Here is a 21,951-nt window from a genome sequence, read left to right on the forward strand (position 1 = left end):
ACAGTATTGACTCTTGGGATATATCTATTTCTTAGTAATGTTTTATAGTTTTTAATATATCTTATCTTTCTTTTGTAACATTTGTTTCTGCATATTTCTTATTATTGATGTATTAGTTTTTCAAGAAAATAATTTTGTTTTTTGGTCGGTCATGGGGTTTGAACTCTGGGCCTAAATGCTGTCCCTCAGCCCTTTAGCTCAAGATGAGTGCTCTACCACTTGAGCCACAGCACTACTTCTGGTTTTCTGGTGGTTTATTGGAGATAAGAGTTTCACGGACCCAGGCTGGCTTTGAACCTCAATCCTCAGATCAGTCTCCTGAGTAGCTTGGATTACATGTATGAGCCACTGGCTCCTGGCTCAAGACATTTTTAATTGTTGCTCATATGTAGAAATGCAGCTGATTTCCTTACATTGCTCTTACACTTGAAACTCCTAAACTCAGCAGTTCTAGCAGCTTTATTGCAGATCACTAGGATTTTCTATAAAAGACAATAATGTTGTTTTTGAATACAATTTTATTTCTTTCAAATCTTTGAAAGATTCCTTTGTCCTTTCTTTAGTTAATTGCCAGTTAATGTGATTATGTTGATTGACTTTGGAATATTAAACTAGCTTTACATTTTAGGGATAAACTCCACTTGATATCCAATTTGGTTTTACTAAGTTCATGATTAAGTATTTTTCTTTTAATGCATTTGGAATTATCAGTATAATATTGGTGTCATACAGAGTTTTTAATGACAAATCCAGTGTCTTTAGCAGGCATAAGACTGTACAATTATTTTTTCTTTTTTTTTATAGCATTTCTTTTTTTTTTAATTTAATTTTATTTTATTTGTGAACATACTGTACAGAGGGGTTACAATTACATGGGCAGGATAATGCGTACATTTCTTACCAAGCATTGCAGCCTCCTCCTTTGGTTTACCCTTCACATCCCTTCCCAGCCTCCTCCCTCCCCAATTATTTTTTCTTGAGTGAACTTAAGTAGCTATCTAGAAGTTTGTCTATTTACTATCTAGAAGTTTTATAATTTGCTGTTCACACATTTCATTGTACTTTCAGTTTAGTTTTGTTCAAAATACTAGGTTTTATTTTCCTTTTCATTTTGTATCTTTTGTTTCCAAATATTGGGATTTTCTAGATATTCTTCTGAAACTGGCTTAAATTTTAGTTTTATTTTGTTCATAGAAAATACCTTGTATTACTTTAAATTTATTGTAACCTCTTTGTCTGCATTCTTTCCTCCCCTCAACCCTCTGCTCTTTATTTGTGATGTTAAAGCTAATAAATATATTGTGTAATAACCTTGTCTGCTCTTTGTTTTATGTGCCATGTGGGAGTTCTTATCTGCTAGTCCTAGCTAAGAGGCTTCAGGTGTCTATTTCTGTTTAGTCACTGACATTGTGCCTTTTGTAGGCCTAAAACCTGTCTGGGGACTTAGCTGAGTTGTAGAGCGCTTACTAGCAAGCACAAAACCCTGAGTCCTCCCACACACAAATTCTAGGCTCTTAGGAGGAAGAGGGTATAATTTGTTTTTATAAAGTATGAAATCTTGAAATTTATGAAAAAAGGTCAATATTGCTTTTTCCTGATGTATACTAACTATATTATTATTTATCTTTTAATAAATCAAGTGATGACATGTTTTTATTTCTTAATTGGTTTACAGGCTTTTTATGGAAATTCTCAGTGATTGTTCAGATGTGGATGAGATCAAATTCCAAGAAGACGGCTCTTGGTGTCCAATGAGACCTAAGAAAGAAGCTATGAAAGTATCTAGCCCACCATGTACAAAAATAGAAAGTATGTGCAGAATGGCAATAGAGAATATAATCAGTGAGACTAATGCAACACTGTCATTTTTTGAACTGCTTTTGGAGTTGGATTTGCTCACTTTATATTTTTGTCACCTGTCATGTCATAATTTCCTCCTATATTCTCTTTATTCTTTCATGAGAAATGTGCTATAATATACAACAATTCATCTTACCTTCTCATGATAGCTGTTTCATATATACAATAAAAGAGAGTCATCTAAAATAATCTGAACATGCTATCTTACAGAATGAAAAGTTAGAAAATACATTTATATCGGTATTCAGAATTGTTTTGAGACCTATCTGGCCAGAGCTCTCAAATGGAGTTACGGTTAGAAAGGTTTGGTTTCATATGGATGTGAAGGCAAATAGTCACAGATTAGTTATCAAGAGGGTGATTGCTTTTGGGAAGTGTATTTGTTTTGGTTACATAGTATATACACTCAGCATTTGGTCAACTATTCTCATTTACATAAACTAGAGGAACTGAGGTAGTTGGATTATTTGAAATTCATAGGTAACCTGAAAGTCCCTTTTTAACCAAATCAGTTTATTTACTACTTTTTTTTTTTTTAAATCGGTCATGGGGCTTGAACTCTGGACCTGTGTGCTGTCCCTGTGCTCTTCAGCTCAAGGTCAGCGCTTTACCTCTTGAGCCACAGCGCCACTTCAAGTTTTCTAGTGGTTTATTGGAGATAAGAGTCTCACAGACTTTTCTGCCGGGCTGGCTTTGAACCATGATCCTCCGATCTCAGCCTCCTGAGTAGCTAGAATTACAGGCATGAGCCACCAGTGCCCAACTTACTTTTTTTTTTTTTTTAATGCTGATACTTGGGCTTGAACTTAGGGCCTGGGCATTGTCCCTTAGCTTTTCATTCTGGCTGGTGCTCTACTACTTTAGTCACAGCCCAACTTCTGGCTTTTTACTGGTTAATTGGATATAAGATTCTCAAGGTTTTCTTGACTAGGCTAGTTTCCAAAAGATCCTCAGATCTCAATCTCCTGAATAGCTAGAATAACAAGCATGCATCAGCAGCCAGCTACATGTGATTTTGTCTTAGCTCTATAAAGTTCTAAAATTCAATGATAGATTTTTAGAGTAAAAGGAAAAGAAAAAACAAGCACTTATTTATTCTGTAATTGGAATGTAAGAGTGCAATAGCCAGGCTTTTGAAAGATGGGAAATAACTTGATTAACTGCAGTTGCTTTTCCATTATCAACTACTTTTCATTTTCCACTAAATAATAATACTGGGAATAATATAGTCTTTATGAAAATATGACTTAACATATAGTATGTAATTCTCTTTATGAGCAATTAGAACTTTGATAATGAGTAGATAACTCATAAATTATAAATGTCTGAATTAACTTTATTCACAAGTTAGGGATTATTTTCACTTTATCAAGTTGCCTTTTTTTTTTTTCTCTTACCAATACTAGTGCTTGAATTCCTAGCCTCTTTTTCTCTTTCTACATTTTTCTCATGGCTACTCCCTTTACCACTTGAACTGTACTGTCACTTCCATCTTTTTGTTTGTTTATTGGACATAGTCGCTCAGATTTATCTGCCTGAGCTGACTAGGTTTAAACTGCAGTTCTCACAGCTCAGCCTCCTAAGTAGCTATGGATGGTTATAGGTGTGGGTCATCAGTGCTTGGCTTCAAGGTAAATTCTATGTCAAGTTCTGACATAGAATGAGGTTTCTTATTTGTACATTCTTTAATTTGAGCAGAATTGCTACCATGGGGGTAGCTAACTGTGGGAAATGTCTCTGAGAACATGTAACATGTGAAACCACATACTCTTTTTTTTTTTTTTTTTTGTGGGGGGGGGGGTCCAGTCATGGGGCCTGAACTCTGGGCCTGGTCGCTGTCCCTCAGCTCTTCAGCTCAAGGTGAGTGCTCTACCACTTGAGCCACAGCGCCACTTCTGGCCTTTTTTTTTTTTCTGCTTATGTGGTGCTAAGGAATCGAACCCAGGGCCTCATGCATGCAAGGCAAGCGCTCTACCACTGAGCCACCTTCCCAGCCCACCACATACTCTTTTCCCACAATTTTGTCAATACTGTATCTGGAGACCAGTTCCATGATCCCAGAGTTTTGTATGTACAATTACTGCTAATCTGAGAGAAAGTGTGAGCAGCAGGAGATCTGCCCATGTCCAGCAACAATATTGGTAAGAATTGAAAACATTGTCTCAAGGATGCTTTTGGTCTCTGTCAAGGAGGAACAATTTTTCTGTCTCTGCAGATAAGCAGTTAATTAACATCTGAGTTAGGGAGTTGGTCTTTATCTATATTACAGATCATGTGGCATTCCTAGATGTGTATCATTATGGAAATGCACTGTTTTCTTCTTCTTTTTTTTTTTTTTGGATCCGGTTGTGGGGCCTGAACTCTGGGCCTGGGCGCTGTCCCTCAGCTCTTCACCTCAAGGCTAGCGCTCTACCACTTGAACCACAGCACCACTTCCGGCTTTTTTCTTTTTGCTTATGTGGTGCTGAGGAATCGAACCCAGGGCCTCATGCATGCAAGGCAAGTGCTCTACCACTGAGCCACCTTCCAGCCCCTGGAAATGCACTGTTGAAACAGCAATGGCTAGAGTTTATTGTGTTATACCTTGTTTCTGTTTTCTTCCTGTTTCTTTATATCCAGGTTCAAGTGTCCTCAGTAAACCTTGTTCAGTGACTGTAGCCAGTGAAGCAAGTAAGAAAAAAGTAGATGTTATTGATCTAACAATAGAAAGCTCTTCTGATGAAGAAGAAGACCCTCCTGTCAAAAGGAAATGCATCTTTATGTCCGAAACACAGAGCAGCCCAACCAAAGGGTTTGTTAATTTTGAATTCACTATTGTTCATTACACTTTCAAACAGTTGTTTGGGATTTTCTTGCAATGAGTCTATAAATGTCTTTGAGAAGTTGCAGTCACTACAGAAGGCATTTTTAATTTTAGTTTCATTGAAATATTTTCAAGTCAGAACATTGTTTACAGGAAAGCAAATTTTGATGAAAATACTCAACATATCTGGGAAGTGAGAGTTTGAGGAACTAGATAGTCTTGAATCTATTTGTAAGGATATTTGCCACCTTAGCAAATGTGAGGAAGGAATCTTATAAAAGCAGATTCTATTTCTGACATTTGTACACTTATTCTGTAGTCTCAGTTGAAAACTCTTTAACTTGATTGGGACTACCTATTTCTATTCTGTAAAATGAGGTTAAATAATATTTGTCTCAGGATTATTCTGAGGTTTCCATGAAATCATGAAAAACCTTAGCCTCCATGCTAGCTACATAATAATTTTTCAATAAAAATGGACTCTTACCGTTACTACCCTGTCCAGGGCAAAATCTGGGTAAGTAGATACAGTTTTTTGGTCATCTACTCTCTGATTCATATCGAAGAAGCTATTTGATCTTAACGAAAAGATTTCTCAGAGTTTAATATAGGGTACTTTTTCACAATGCAATCTTAGACCATGAATAACAAGGTTCTCTTGACAACTTGTGAACACATTCTTTCAAACATTTGTGTGTGCTTGTACTAATCTACTGTCTCTTGGTCCACTTTTTGTAAGGTTTTTAGGTACAATAACATTTACTTACCTTATAGTTGTATATATCATAGAATTGTACACATCATCCTAAGTCAGCCATTGAGTATTTCCAACATGCAGAAAAAGTTAAAGGTTAGATGAAAGTATTCAGAATCATTTTTCAATTTAAGCCTCAGCTTTTTGATACTACTTCTTGATAGTATTAGGTTTTATTTAGATATTGTGTATTTTATATAATAAAGTACTATGTGTTTAATTGTATCTTTAGTTAGCATGAGCAGCTAATTTCACAGACAATAACCATTTTAGAAGAATAGGCAATATCCTTATTTCTGGATATTATATCTTAAGTACTGGCCATCTTTGCCTGATTTTTGATTGCTTTCTACCACCATCAGATGGGCTAGCTTAAGATACTGAGTTTTGCTCAGATCATTCCTATGTAAGATTTCAAATATTACATTTCAAGTAGAATTGAAATTCTGGTTGATCTAGTATGAGTAGTGTCATATTTTAGGAGTCATCTATTAAGTTTTAATGTATAGATAAGTTATCTAATATCAACCTATTAATAAACACATATAAAGTATCTTTCTACTTATGGATGAAATCCAGCACTAATGACAACAACATAATAAAGCATTAATGACAGCTTGCTCTTGCATCACAGTTGCTATTGAGAACCAAGATATTCATATTAATATGAAGACTTTTAAGTGAAATAAAGTATAGAGTACTATGTAGTGAGTGGCCATATAATTACTTGAAAATAAATATACATCTAAGAATGCCAGAGAGGTTCAGCTCTTCTTTCCAGTGAACTAACAGCCAGATTGTTGTAATTTCCCATGCTATTTAAAACAGGGTTCTCATGTATCAGCCATCTTCTGTAAGGGTGCCCAGTGTGACTTCGGTTGATCCTGCTGCTATTCCACCTTCACTGACAGACTACTCAGTACCATTCCACCACACGCCAATATCAAGCATGTCATCAGATTTACCAGGTATGTGGGGAATGTTTATTTTCTTTTTCTTTCCCTTTTTAGAACTAGAATTACTAAGGAAATTTGAAGGCTTTATATAAATGTTTTAATATTTTAGTACATCATATTCAGTTGTTTACTGAGAGATCTATAGATTTTCGATAATAAGAAATAGAGAACACTAGTAGGAAAATGTTATTGAAAGGATTCTCCTTTGTAACCAGACCTTTTCTTGGTTTATTACCGTAGTTATTTCATAGGTTAAGGAGAACATTTTCTTACGTTCTTCTTAGTAGCCCATCAGAACTTCAGAGTATGCTTACGTAGTTGGAGTCTGATTTTGCCACCCATAAGGATAGAGTCTACCACATGCTTCTCAAGACTAGAGCTTAGCATTTGGGGATACATTTTATATGAATTGCAGTTTAGAAGTATTAAGAATTACATGTTCTATATGTGATTTGGGAATTAATATTTTTATTTACTTTTATTTTTATAAAATAACAAACGCTAATTAAAAAGTATTTGTTCTGTGTAGGGCTGTATAAGGGTGTAGATGAGAGGTTTTGGCTCATAGCAAAGATAAAAACTCAATACCTTAATTCCTAATGTCACATGTTACTTTAACCTTGAATAGCTTGAAGAATGTTTATGTTATCTTAATCTCTTTTTTAAATAAGCATTCTGAGATTATTTGTTTCCTTTTGACCTTGAGTTAAAAATTAATCTTGAAAAAAGGCAGTGAATTCTATTTTTTTTTTTTTTTTAGTGATCTTGGCTAGTAGGCAATAGTATAGACCAAGTTTACAAACTACATTGCTTGTTTTCAAATATGACTTACATTTTTTTCTTTTTTCTTATTTTTCCCCCCCAATCCTCAAGCTTGAATTCAGGGCCAGCCTATGCACTGTCCCTAAGCTTTTTTTTTTTTTTTAACCAGTCCTAGGGTTTGAACTCTGGTGCTGGGCACTATCTCTGAGCTTCTTTTGCTCAAGGCTAACACTCTTAACCACTTGAGCCATAGCATCACTTCTGGCCCTCTCTGTTTATGTTGTACTGAGGAATCAAACCTGGGCTTCATGCATGCTAGGCAAGCACTCTACCACTGAGCCACATTCCCAGCCCCTATCCCTAAGCCTTTTTGCTGAAGACTAGCATGCAACCACTAGAGCAACAGCTCAACTTCTGGGCTCTTTGCTGGTTAATTAGAGATAAGAATCTCAGAGACTTCTCTGTCTGGACTGGCTTGGAATGGTGAGCCTTAGATCTCAGCCTCCTGAGTAGCTAGGATTATAGGCAGGAGCCACTAAGTCCCTGATGATCTTTTGCTTTTAAAAAATGAGGGAGAAAGAGGAAACAGCTGACACTAAGCAAAGGGAAAGAAATTTACATATCACCTGATTCAGAAGAAAATAGTTTTGTTTTTAAAAGTCTGTAGAGTTCATAGGCTTTGTAGATCAAGACAATGACAATTAACATTGTGAAGGTTAAAATGTGTTGGTGACTTTAGCTAAGTATCACTATGCCACAATACTGTGAAATTTTTGTAATTACTGAATCTCAAGAAGGAAAAGAAATGAACATAGAAATACTCAGGGGAGAAAATAAAACATATATGGACTGTATTTAATAAAATGAATTTCAAGCTGGTCTTGATTATTCATATTTAAGGCTGATACTTAGTCTAAACTAATACTTGGTCATTACAGTGTTGGAGAGCTTCTTACCAATTTATAAATTTAAATAGGTTCAATTATTCTTAGAAAAAACTTCTAGCTTATTGAGTATAAATTATGTGGCAGTTACTACACCTAAATACTTTAAATTTTTACTTTGGTTTTGTTGTTAATGTGCTCTTTTGTAATTAGTACTTTGAATTTTTTTTTGTGTATAATTTTTACTTAATTAGTCATAATGTAGAGTTGTGGTATTGATAAAGTAATAATTTTATAATAAAATATTAAATAGAACACCAAGAATGGAGAGATGACAAAGTTTAATCCATTTCTTAACATTTCTTTTAAACATCATAAATATGAATCTTCTGAATCTGCAGGAGAACAAAGAAGAAATGATATTAATAATGAACTGCAGCTTGGAACATCTTCTGATACTGTGCAACAATGAATACAAAATAAATAATTTGTATTTATGGAATGGAAAACAGCTTGATTATTTCAAGAAAAAATTATGACTGCCTTATTATTGCTAGTGCCATACTGTCAGGTGCGAATGGTGCTCAAAAGTTGTATCATTAAAATTTGAAAGTGCTAAATCTTTACATATTTAATCATGTAGCAGTTATGTTTTGTGAAAGTTCTTGGCTTAAGTAAAGGGGAAAATGTATTAACCTCAATGAGGGAAAAAATGAGTCCGTTTCACTTAATAAAGGATTTAAAATTCAGAAATTATAATTTTATCACTGTTACCAGAACAAAAGTATTTAGAGTGTACCATCAGAGTTTTTGACATGATTTGCTTTGTTGTTAAAACTATAGAGGATTTTCAACCATGAAATACTTGTGAAGGCGAAAAATACATTAATATGGATTATTACAATTGAAACTTAAGATATAATAAGGAAGTAGTATTTTGCTAAACATAAAATAGGCAGTAAAGTCAAATCAGTATTGATGAAATTTTATGTTGTAGTTTAGAAGATTTCAGTGATAATTGATTTGAGGGGGGAATCAATACAAAATACATCAAACTTTTCACTGCTGAGTGCTTGAGACAAAATGTTTTCATTGAAACCTTTTGGGGGGAGTTAAAAATAGATACCACCTATGTAATGCATGGAAGACAATCTAGAGTTTCCACTAAAATTTCAGAAAAATACCTAGGTATTTTATTTGGACATTATGTAAGTCACTATATTCCTGTAGGAATCAAAAGATGGAAAACAAATAAGTCACTTAAAATTTTTTCTGAATTAAGCACACATCAAAGAGAATTCATCTGAAGATCTGGATAATTGTAATAATTAAAATGCAAAATGCTGCAAATTCAGAATGCAATAATTAAAATGCTCCTAAAATGATAGTTACAAAAAGTTTGAATATTATATCAAACCTTTAAAATTATGAAATAGGAATAGTTGAACATAAGAGTAACATTGTTTGAAGTGATTTGTTTTCAGTACACTTTATTTCATCAGAGGTATCAATACTTTATCAATGCCTTAGTTTCAGATATTAAAATGGACTGAATAAACATTGAAAACCTGGAATTTAGAAAACTAAGAATCTATTAAAAATGAAAGCTCTTATGAAAGTGAAGAAGTGGCCTGATGCTTGTGGCTCAGACCTGTAATCCTTGCTACTCAGAAGGCTGATGTATGAGGATTGTGGTTTGAAGCCATATGCAGGCAGGAAAGTCTGTGAAGCTTCTGTCTCCAATTTAACTATCAAAAAAAGTCAAAGAGGAGCTTTGATTCAAGTAATAGTAGAACACTAGCCTTAAGCAAACTGTCTTAGGGATTACAACAAAGCCCTGAGTTCAAGCCCCAAGGCCAGCACAAAATACAAGGGGAAAAAATGCTATTTAAATTCAAACAAAGAATCAAGTAAGCCATTTAACATTCCAGTAAAGTTTGTGTGGCTTAGTCAATAATGGAAATACTGAGTGTATAAAACATTCAAGTTACTTAAAGGCTATACAAATTTTGAAGTGCTGTTCAGAAGCAGAGAAAATAGTTGTTGAGCAATATCATTGAAGTGAAGAGAAGTGGTCTTGTGATCAGTATAATGATCAAGTCATTGGAAAAGTGCATTGTGATTTCCTTAGCTGGTGTTGGCTCAAACTGATATCATATAGCAAGAACAGCTGTAATTAAAATAATATAGTAACATTTTTTAAAGTGCTTTAGAAATTGTTTCAGTGATTTCTTTGAAATGATTGGTACTATCGCTTAAATCACTGATAGGTTTTTAAATACCCTCATTTGGAATATACTTTAAATTTTTGAGTTAAAATTATTTATAGTGGTTATTAAATTTTTCCAATACCTTCCATACTATTTTGAAAACAGTATAGGACCATACTTTGTTGTTGCATTTGGGATGACATTGAATACCAGAAAATAAAATGTCATGATATTGATAATAAATAGATACTGTCCTGTCTTAATGACCTATACCTAGTATCAGATATCTTTTTTAAAAAATACATTTTAAAAGAATTTGGACATACAAGGTGTAATGGGACTGACTTAGAAGTTTATTTTCAGACTTCCCATATCTAGAATATTTTTACTATTATTTTAATACCTCAAAATGATGTGGGCAAGTGGCCTTTTCCACATCCATATTTCTAAAACATAATTGTAAAATTCTAGTTCTTCTGGTTTAGAGAATTGTATTGTTAATCCCTTTGCCCCTTAGCTTGTTTAGTGAACAGAAAGTTACCAAGTGCTTGCTTGGTGCAGAGTATTGCACTTTGTACTAACTTCTCTTGATGTGGTAATGAGGAAGAGAGCTAGTAAAGAAATAGATACCTGTTTTAACAGTGACATTTTTAGATGAACCTCCGTGTGGTGTGTATTTCTGAAAAATAAATGTGAAATATCTTGAGAGCCTAAGTATGTTTTTTTTTTAATGGTCTGAAAATCATTATGATTTTCATTGCTTCTCAATTGTGTTAAATGACAAATGAAAAATATTTGCCTTGAATGTAGTCCTTTCCTTTTTGGACCACTGATTTTGAGTTACTGGGAGGTGGTTTTTCCAGTTGTTTGGTCAGGGAATATGTTCGTCTTTGGGATTCCAAATTTCACATTAAATTGTCTGATCATGGTTATTGAACTTCTCTTTGGCAGAGTGATGAGCATTTACCTTCAAGTATTTTGTGATTTATGGTAGAGAATGATTTGAGAAAATAATTCTAGTCTCCAAAATATGAGGCAACTATTAACAAAGAATTTTTGTTTTAGGTTTGGATTTTCTTTCCCTTATTCCAGTTGATCCCCAGGTATGTATCCTGAATTTAAGCAACTAATTTGTATCTATTGTTGGTTATATCATACTAGCTAGAAATGACCAGTTGCATAAAATCAGGACAGTTGACTTTCAATAACCTATATTGATAGGAAACAAGTACTAGATAGATACCTCATAATTTTTGGAGTAATAAAGTTACAAGTTCTCAGTTGATAATTCTCTTTGTCTTTAATACCTAATTTTACTGAGCATAGTCAGCTGATGTTATAAACATCTAAGAGATTAGAATGTATGGAACCAGTTCTGGAGGACCAGAATTAAAAATTTGAGTAAAATTTCATTTGACACATAAAACTTAGAAAATTAGCCATTAAAACTTTAAACAGACTTGACTCACTAGCTTATTTTCTCCATTGTTTAAAAGAAAGGTAGATTTATACAGGGGACGCTCTCAATTCAAAGTTTTGGGATCTCTACTTTTTCTGTCAAAGATAAGAAATGCTTGCATATCTCAGTCCTAGGCTGATTGTGTAGTAAGCATGAATCTTACTGTCAGACTTATAGCAGATGTATAGTGAAAGAAGAAAATAGAAAGGGACAAGAAAATATCAAAAGAACACTTAGGAAGTAAGAACCCACATATTGCTTGCTCCATGGACTGTTCAGCATCAGCTAATTGCATGTCTAGTTTGAGCCTCCTCTTTGTGTTTTGTATTTGATTGCACAAACTACATGGTAATTTTGTCCCAAGGTAGTATGTAGACTGAGGAAATTTTAGCATTTATAAACACATTTTATACCATAGTTATTTGCTTCTCTAGGATATAGATTCTTCAGGCTTATAAAACGATGACCAGTTTTTACTGCTGGTTTGTGCCTATAATCCTAGCTGTTCAGGAGGTTAAAAAGCTATCCCTGGAAGAAAAGACTGAGACTCCCTCTCCAAAATAACCAGGAAAAAAGCCAGGCTGGAAGTTTGGCTCAAGGAATACGGTACCATTTGAACAGGTACTGGTTTAAAGAAAAAAATGTGGGCATATGTGGACAATACTAGAAGAGTGACTTTTACCTCATAAGTTGCTAAGTTTGTGCCTTCTATTGACCAAAGAATCTTTACTTTCCATTTTCACCCCCATAGTGCCCCATAATACCTGTTGTGTTTGTGCAGAAGTATACATAGGGATGTAGGGTTAAAAGTAAATTTGCTGAAAGACAAGAGTATTGAGTTACACATCCTTTGGGAACAAGACTTTAGCATTTAGCACTTATAAACGAGTATCTTTTTCTAGTCAAAGACAGACTGAAAATAACATGAATAAAGTTTCTGGACTTTTTCTAGATTTTCCCCTCACTTATAGTTAATTGACTTAGGCTAAATATGGTGGCTTACATCTGTCATCTTAGCTACTTGGGAAGCTGACATCTGCAGAATCACAGTTCCAGATCACCCTGGGCAAAAAAAGTCCATGAGACCCTGTCTCAACAGACAACATTGGATGTGGTGATAACACACCTAGTGTCTTAATTATAACAGGGAGCATAAATAGGAGGATTGTGGCCCAACCCAGGCAAAAAGTGACAAAATAACAAGAGCGAACCTATATCAAAATAATCAGAGCAAAATCATTCTGAAGAGTGGCTGAAGTGGTTGAACACCTGCCTAGCAAACTCAAAGCCCTGAGTTAATACCCCAGGTTATACTACCAAATGGATGATTGATTATAGACAGATAGACAGATACACACACACACATATACACATACACACAGATACATAGATCATACAACTACAGAGATTTAAGAAAAATTAAAAAAATTTATTTTATAGTTTAACTTTTTAAAACTTACAAACTCTTTAAGACCTAAGGCATCTTCCTCTTCTGTGTGTGTGTGTTTTTTTTTCTGGTTGTGGGGCCTGAACTCTGGGCCTCGGCACTGTCCCTCAGTTCTTCAGCTCAAGGCTAGTGCTCTAACCACTTGAGCCACAGCACCACTTCCATTTTTTTTTCTGCTTATGTGGTGCTGAGGAATCGAACCCAGGGCCTCATGCATGCAAGGCAAGCACTCTACCACTGAGCTACCTTCCCAGCCCTGTGGCAGTAATTTTTACCAAAGAAACAACTGATATGCATCCAAAACATTAAGTGACTATATTGAAATGCAGCCTAAACTGTATCTGTTCTTCCTCTGACTGACAGCTAAATCTGAAGCCATTATTACCATTTTAGGGAGATAATACAGTTTAGGCAACTTCAGTTTTAATCACATATTCTGCAGTATATTAGATATCACTTGTGCTAAAAAAGTTGGTGGCATTGTTTCTCATATAAAATATTCTGTTGTAACATACAAAATAATGTTTAAACCATTCCTCATGGTCAGTGTTAGAACATTATATCCCAGTTCTTTGTCAACCACCAGGATGGTAAGAGGACATGAAATATGAACACTTTGAAGAAAGATGTAAAGCAAACATTGCAAGGAAGATTATGTAGATCGCTAAGATACATTCCAGAGTTTTGTGATGGTATGATAGGATTCTGGAGCATCTTCTAGTAATTAACTACTATGTAGTGTAGAATCAATGTTGACAGTCTAAATTAACAAGTATTATTAGTATGCATTTATGTATGTATGTCCATAGGAGTCTAATGCCATTATTCAGCTGGTCATTTTTAATTCATAAAGGGTATGTTTGATGATAATTTGAGAAATTGTTGGATTTTTGCCTTAGCATTTTTCATAATATGAAAAATCCTTGTTAGCCTTTCATAATTTTGTTTAAATCTTATCTAAATACATTTAGTTGAACAAATTACTTTGTGCTTAAGTCTCAGTCTCAAATTTGGGGCTAAGGTTTAATGTTCAGTTATTGTTGACATCACAGGTACCTCTACCTCTGGATATGGTCAACAAACAAATTATGCATACATTTTAACTGAATAAAAAGTATACTGCATTCATTAAAGAATATAAAGTAGTTAAATTTATGCCATCTTTTACCCAGAGGTAAAAAAATTTTTAAGTCCCAGGGGGATTTCACTTGTGGCTCTCACTTGTACATATCTTCTAGTCTTTACTTAAAACCAAGTAGCCTCTTCCTTATCCACATCATTGTTTGTTTCAAGCAGTACTGTCCTCCTATGTTTTTGGATAGTCTCACCTCACCCTTAACAGCAAGCAGTACGTCTGTCACCACCACCAGCCCCCATGAAAGCAGTACTCATGTTAGTTCATCCAGCAGCAGGAGTGAGACAGGGGTCATAACCAGCAGTGGAAGTAATATTCCTGACATCATCTCATTGGACTAAAGGAGGACTTATTTGATTCTGGGAATCATTCATCAAAACTGCTTTCTTGGATCTTTGGTCCATGGAAACTTTTTGTTTATTTGTTTTGGCAATTTGATATTTATTGAAACATCAAATGGATTCTTTCACTTTCTGAGAGATGAACACAGATGACTCCAGCAAGAACCAAATGACTTGAAAGGACTTTTCTTACTCATAAGCTGAGCATCAGCTACATTCAGCCATAATGGTGTCTTGAGCAGTGGATTTGTTTCATATATTACTGGATGGATTCTACAAATCAACTTAAACTTTTTTGTTACAATAAACAGCAATAAAATTATGTACATAAAATTTAAACTTTTTAATTAAAGATGTAATCACTGATTCTAGAATGACAACAACTTCTGTTTGATCCAATGTGAAGGAAAAAATATGGGGAAAGAAATCATGTTTGCTGAATGAGTCCTTTCCACAGAGATTTGCTCTTATTTTCTTGAAGCAGTGAAGTTTTGATAAGTGGCCGGAGCTTGGGACCACTTTTCTTCTCGAAGGTCAACGCATCATGATCACATCAAAGAAAACTATGTTGTGCGTTTTTCTGGTTGTCATTTACACTTTGACACTGTTTGCTAATGTATGCAGAGTGAAGTGCTGGGACTTAGCTGCTCTTTATTAGCGATTATGTTTAAGAACACTATGCAGATTCTGCTCTGACATAATGTGTTATTTTTGGTAACTACATTTTCATTCTAGAGTTTTCTATAAATATGAGGCTTGCCTTCTTAAGAAAAACAAATTCTGTGCAGCCTTTGAGATATTTTTGAGGTAAAATGGCTAGAATGTTTGTTAGAATATTCATTCAGTACCCAGAAATACTGATGGTTTGGAGGCAGCAAAAGGGATTATATGGGAGATGAAGATAACAAAAATCAGTTTCTTCCCATAAGCTTAATTTGCTCATTTATTTTATAGAAGAGAATACTAAATACATAATCTTTGCTGAAACCTTTCAAATTTTGGTGGCACTGACAAATTATATTTTGTTTGTGATCATATATCTTGTCAGTACAGTTTCTGCCCAGCAGTGATTTTCAAATTTAAGGAAAAGAAAATGGGAAGGGATTAGGGGCAGCATCTGGATCATTCTTTTTCCCCAAATCACAAAAGACCGAAGTGTTTGGATTTAAGTGAGAAAGTCTTATTTTATGACTCCCTGAAACACTGCTGTTGTGGCTGTGCCGGCTGTACTTTGAAGACCAGTTTTCTATGGGGTTTGATTTTTAATCCCTCAAATAACTGGGTTTGGCTTATAGAGAAACATTTTCACCCAGCTTTTATAGTTTGCTCCATTTGACTTCCTAAGTCATTTTGAGTTCTTGAGGATTTAGTACTTAATTTTTTTTCTATCTCCAAGGTTTATCCATTTTAAGGCAAAACTGTTTATAGTGGCTGATTTCTCAAATAGAAGTGTCAGGTGAGGGACTTACTATGTCAAGGTGGATGCGACTCATCCCTCCTAGGATTGCTTTTTTACCTTCTCAAATTTTCATGGCCTTTGTGTGCTGTTCTTGTGTCTGACGTAATATGTGGTTTTCCACATCATCCCATATTCGAGGCTGTATCTTTAGGAGGTCTGTGTATCATTAAGTGTGGAACAGCAAAGCCAGACCAAACTTTTACAGCAGTACTTGTACCATAGTCACCAGCTTTGCCATCTTAGTAGGTTCCAACCCAGGTGACAGTATTTATGAAAATACCAAATTTCTTTACAGTAGGATTTTATGTTGCTGCTGTAAGTACAGATGGACTTTCTGTTAATTCTGTAATTAGATAAAGTAATCTGATTTGTGTGGCATAATTTGTTAATAAAAGAATGATGTATAGTTATCATTTTGTTATCCATTAGTCTCAGAGTCTCCCTTTTTCCCTGTTTAATCAAACAGTGTTTTATAAAGTAAATTAATATATTGTTAGAAATTAGTTTATTCTTAGTTATTGCAGTTGATAATAGTACTTGTTACTTTTGGTATGTGTTTCATTGTCGCTATTTATTTTATTTATTTTATTTTATTTTTCAGTGGTAGGGAACCTAGGGCTTTGTTCAGGCTAAGCAAGTGCTCTAACAGTTATATCCCCAGCCCTTATTTTTTTTGAGGCAGGTCTTGCTATGTAGCTTTGAATTTGCTAAGTAGCCCGGGTTGACCTCAAACTCAAAGTCCTCCTCCTTTTGCCTCCTGAGTGTTGGGATTAAAGATGTACACTACCATGCCCAGCATTCTTTATTACTATTTTATATGAACAGTTTCAATGTGTACTTTTGGTGCTTTATGCTTGAAAATTTTTAAAAATCTCAGATGACTTAAGACTTAAAAATACACAAGAACTTAAACTTTAAAAGTTAGAGCTTTTCTAGTTATCTGTGGGGATACTTTTTTTTTTATACCTTTGACAGCGCAACTCTTTAATATAGCTACTTACTTTTAAGGATCTGACCTTTTAGTAGTGTATTTGTCACCTGGATGTCTGCTTAACCAAGTGTAATGGCAAAGAGGAGTGGATTGTTACCTGGAATCCAACTAGCTTTAGTCTATATACTAGTTTTCTGGCCTCTAGGTGAGCAACTTTAGAGCTTTATTTCCCTTTCAGCCCAGAGTTATAAATGTTCAACATCTGCCCTAGGCCAAATGAAACAGCTGAGGTGAATTCAAGTATCAAAAAGTTTATCTTAGAATAGTCTTACAGAATGAAAAGAAAGGAGCAAGGAGATTTTAGGATAAGTGGAACACAACAGAGACCGTTAAAACTTCAGGCCAAGTCCGTCTTGGACACTCAACATTTAGTAGCCTACTTTCTTGGAATAAAAGATTTATTAATAATGTTTGTACTTTTTAGTAAGGTTTCACAAAACATTCTTTTAATTCTCAGGTTTGCCTTTTAAGTACTTATTTTACTAGACATTTTTTCTGTAAGTTTTTCTCCGTGTCTATTATAATGATTATTTACTCTTCATTTTAGTAAATGTAAAGCTAAGGCCATTTAAACTTGTGTCTGACCTTGGATTTAGTGGCCCTGGGTCTGTATGGTGTGGAAACTTGGAGGTATTGAGTTGGGCAGTTGGATTCACTATCTTTTTGTACATATATATGATAAAAACTTGTGGAAAAGAATTTAAGGCGTCCTCCGCTTTTTAATTGTTGATGCTATTTTAACATAAACTTGTTTTCCCCACGCACACTTTTGGGGGAGAAGGATGTTAGAAAACACGTTGCAATACATTTTCTAAGAACATAACTTCTCTATACAGGAATTTGCACTAGGATCTTCAGCTCTTCTGATCGAAAAATGGGTTAAATTATCTAATTGGCAGACATTTTCTGAGGTTTTGTTTTTTTTTTTCCTGAGGTTTTTTCAGTTTTAAATATATGCTTGTCTCTTATTATCAGTGGGGGATTGGTTCCAGGACAATACTCTACCTGAACACCAAAATGCACCGATGCTCAAGTCTCAAAATGTGCCTAGTATGTACATATAAGCTACATGTCAGCTCCTTTACACACTAAAACATCTAGGTCATTTATAAGACATTTGGTTTGCCTTATGAAGCAGCATCTGTATTCTTGTGAGCCTACATTTTTGTGTTGTGGTCTGTTTTAAGCTATTTATGCCTGGGGCCAGCCCCTAGTAGCCGGCTCTCTCTTTCCTCTTGTAGGCTCCATTTGGCCTTTGTGAGTTCCTTAAAGCCATTAGGACCTACTGAGACAAAGGCAGTCCAACTCAAACTGGACAAGTGGTAAGGCTAACAAAACAGGGCCATGCTCTGCCTCTTTCACTTTGTATTTTGCTAGTTAGATCTTATTCTTGATGTTCTAAGGGCTGCTATGGGGAAAGAAAACATGCTATATTCACATTTTAAAGGTGTAGCATTTTTTTTTATTGGCATGGCATAGTATTTTTTGTACTGCTTTTTATTTGTGAATGGATCGTAAAGCTTCCTTTATTTTGTGTTACCAAAGTTTATAGAGTGTTTTAAAATAAGAGTGCCTCGATGGGACCATCATCAGACTAGTCATTCAAGGAATGTTTAGTGTTTTTTTTTTTTTTTATGTGTATGTGGGATAAAGTAGTAGTTAAGAGATCTTGTCTCTGGCTTCAGAAGGTCTTTAATCCAGTTTTTAAAAATGAGCAGTCTTTTAAAGGCAAGTTGTACCCTATGTGGGACATGATGAAACAGTGGGTGTGGGAGGTCTGCCCCACACCTATTGCAAGACTTCTGACTTAACAACAATGACTAAAGTGATACCAGTCTTGGTTTGGAAATGCAGATGATTATGACACTTTCAGATCATGACCAGTAATCAGGAAGGAGTGAAAATGAGCACTTTTAAAAGAAGGCTCAAAACTATGTGATTCAACAGAGACAGTAAGGGCAGGGTCTGTTTGTTAGCCTGAGATGATAAGCTGCTATTGATCATCATATTGATAATATACTACAGAGAATGGAGACAGAGTGGTCAGTCATTTAGGTTAGGGAAATGACTGAGAATTCTCCCTGGATTTCCTGCATTAATTTAAGATGTGCAAGCCTCCTTTATCACTCTTTAACCTTTACCTGCCTTCATGATATGTACTCTTGTCACTTCCAGTGGCCTGTTCATGCCTTCCTGAGCCATGCCTAGTTACATCTCAGTCTTGTTACCTCTTCACTGCTTTTCAGTAACAAACGTGGCTGTAACCTGAGATCTTGCAATGCCTTGCCGCTCTCAGTGAGTGCTGTGTATTTCAAGAGGTGCTAGTTGCTGTTTTTTCACCTTCTTGTGATGCCTTTGTCTGAATGCCTCTCAAGGAAGAGGTCTTGTCAAACAGTGGAGAGGCATTGAAGAGTTTCTTGACCATTAACAGTAATGAGTGTTGTCAAGTTTAATGTGCTTATCTCCATTTTACAAATGTGGAAACATTCTGGGAGGGTAAGTGACAGTCCAAGTGAGAAGTTGGCTTTTAATCCAGCTTTTCACTACTCTCGAAAGTCCTTCCATATCCTGTTTTATTTTTATTTTTTGTCATTTTTGTTGCTGGGGATTAAACCCCAGTCTATTGACATATGCTGTATCACCAAACTATACCCACAGATGTTTCCTAATTTCTACGTCTTCTTTCATTATCACCCACTTTATATCTTGTGTGGTCTTTTCACCACACCAATGATTTTATGTATTAATTTACTGTATCTTGTCTTCTAGACTGTAAGCTCCATGAGGGCAGGTGTGATAGCAGATAACATTTCACTTGCATTTTAGAGCCTAACATAGTAGATGATCAATAAATATTTGTGACTGAAGAAAAGATGGATAATCATTTCCATTTGAAGTGTGCTAAGTGGAAAATTAATGCCTGTTGAAAATTTATTACCTGAACAGCAGATGTCTACCAACAGAGAAAAGTAAGAGGATGTACGTGTTTGCAGTGGTAAATCGTGTATGGAGGTGGGGTAAAGGCAGTGCAATCTTCTGGTTCAAAGCCAGCTTGGGCAGAAAAGTCTCACAGCAGACTCCAGATGCAAGTTGTCCATGAAGGGTTGGTAGGACTGTGCATGGTAGAGATGGTAAATGTATAAGCAGATTAACAGTAAAATTGAATGTTTAATCCCTTGTAAAGTTACACTATGTATAAAAGTTGAGGAGAATCTAGATCATGTACTGGGGGAATTCCTTAAATGGGTCGAATATATCATACTGAGTTATACAATATAATTGTAGATATAATTTATTCATAAGAGTAGCAAACGTGACCCAAATCATTATTGGTCTCAGGTCTTTGGAACTGGAACAAGTTAACCTCATGTCCTGTAAGTCATGCCCACATGCTCAGATGAGCTACAGTAGCCTAAAAATCCCTCACTCTCTATTTCCCCAGATAATCATACCTTATTTCCCAGCACTAAATGGCCACTAGAATACTTTCTGTCTCTACATGTGGCAGTTCCAAGTATTGAATCACAGGCTGTGTTGTCTTTGTGACTGTTCTCATTTTGCCTAGGATTTGAAGAATCATCCATGCCATAGCATATATAGTACATGCCTTACTCCCTTTTTTCCCCATTGTCAACTAGCTTTCAATTTTCTTTTTACTAAATGGATTACAAAGAATAATAGACTATGAAAATGTGAGCTGATGTACAATATTGTCTTTATGATTAAAAGGAGCCTAGGTAATGAGCAAATAGTTCATAAGGAAAGCTATAAATCTCTTGGCAAGTTTAGGATTTATTTATTTATTTGTCATGGAGCTTGAACTCTGGCCTGGATACTGTCCCTGGGCTGTACTTCTTGAGCCACAGCACCACTTCAGGTTTTCTAGTGGTTTATTGGAGATAAGAGTCTCATGGACTTCCCGGCCCCGGTTGGCTTTGAACCGTGATCCTCAGCCTCTCAAGTAACTAGGATTACAGGTGTGAGTCATCGGATTTTTTTTTCCTGTTTATCAAGGTGAATGTGTGTGTGTGTGTGTGTGTGTGTGTGTGTGTGTGTGTGTGTGTGTGTGTGTGTGTGTGTGTGTGTGACACACACCACTGGGCTCCATTGATCTGTTTCACCATAGCACATGTGTGTGTGTGTGTGTGTGTCAGTTGTGGGCCTTGAACTTGGCCTTGGAACTATCCCTGAGCCTCTTTGTGCTCAAGATTAGCATTCTACAGCTTGAACACAGCACCCTTACAGTTTTTGAGTGGTTAGTTGGAGTCCCTGTGAGACTGTTCTGCCCAGGCTGGCTTTGAACCAGAATCCTTAGATCTCAGCCTCCTGAGTAGCTAGGTGTGAGCCACCAGCACCCAGCTACACTGTTCTTAATATAACTTCATAGTAAGTCTTAAAGTTTGAGTAGAGTCTGTTTTCCCACTCGCTTCTTTAATCTCATGTTGGCCATTCTCTTTTGCCTATATAGTAACAATAACAAAACAATTTGTTGGATTTTTAGTAGAGTTGTATTGGTTGTATAGATCCAATTGGCAAGAAGTGACGTCTGTGAACATGGAATTTATCCTTTTATTTTTCTCTCATTGGGAGTTTTATATTTTTCCCTTTATAGGTCCTATACATTCTTGGTTAAATTTCTTTCTAATTCCATTCACCTCCCTTAGGTGCTTATGTAAATATGGGGCTGAGGGAACATTGTTACAAATTCCAGTATCTGTTGCTGCTATGTAAGAAAGCCATGGGCTTCTTTATGTTCATCTTGTATCCTGCCAACATATTAGTTCCACATATTCGTTCCAGGACAATTTTTGGTCTCTTCTTTCTGCATAGATGATGATTATATCATTTGCAAGGAAAGACAGTTTTATTTCTCTCCCTGTCTGAATACCT

At 35.4% G+C, this 21,951-nt stretch overlaps 1 protein-coding gene across 10 annotated transcripts in view; it reads left to right on the forward strand.

Annotated features, from left to right (window-relative positions):
* Positions 1-21,951, forward strand: part of Pias2 (protein inhibitor of activated STAT 2) — a 98,257-nt gene that overhangs the window by 55,611 nt on the left and 20,695 nt on the right. For 4 of the 10 annotated variants that reach the window (XM_070029220.1, XM_070029210.1, XM_070029214.1 and 1 more), the window contains exons 10-13: positions 1,676-1,809; positions 4,480-4,651; positions 6,246-6,385; positions 11,295-11,332. In XM_070029220.1, the coding sequence (XP_069885321.1) occupies positions 1,676-1,809; positions 4,480-4,651; positions 6,246-6,385; positions 11,295-11,332 (484 nt within the window). Of the gene's footprint in view, positions 1-1,675; positions 1,810-4,479; positions 4,652-6,245; positions 6,386-8,420; positions 8,655-11,294; positions 11,333-12,122; positions 14,000-14,428; positions 14,956-18,302; positions 18,372-21,951 lie in introns of those variants that run through there. The other 6 variants (XM_070029216.1, XM_070029211.1, XM_070029212.1 and 3 more) reach the window with 6 other exon arrangements.

Source organism: Dipodomys merriami, unplaced genomic scaffold (assembly GCF_024711535.1).
Source record: "Dipodomys merriami isolate MVZ:Mamm:240054 unplaced genomic scaffold, mDipMer1.0.p SCAF_2, whole genome shotgun sequence".
Taxonomy (NCBI): Eukaryota; Metazoa; Chordata; class Mammalia; order Rodentia; family Heteromyidae; genus Dipodomys; species Dipodomys merriami.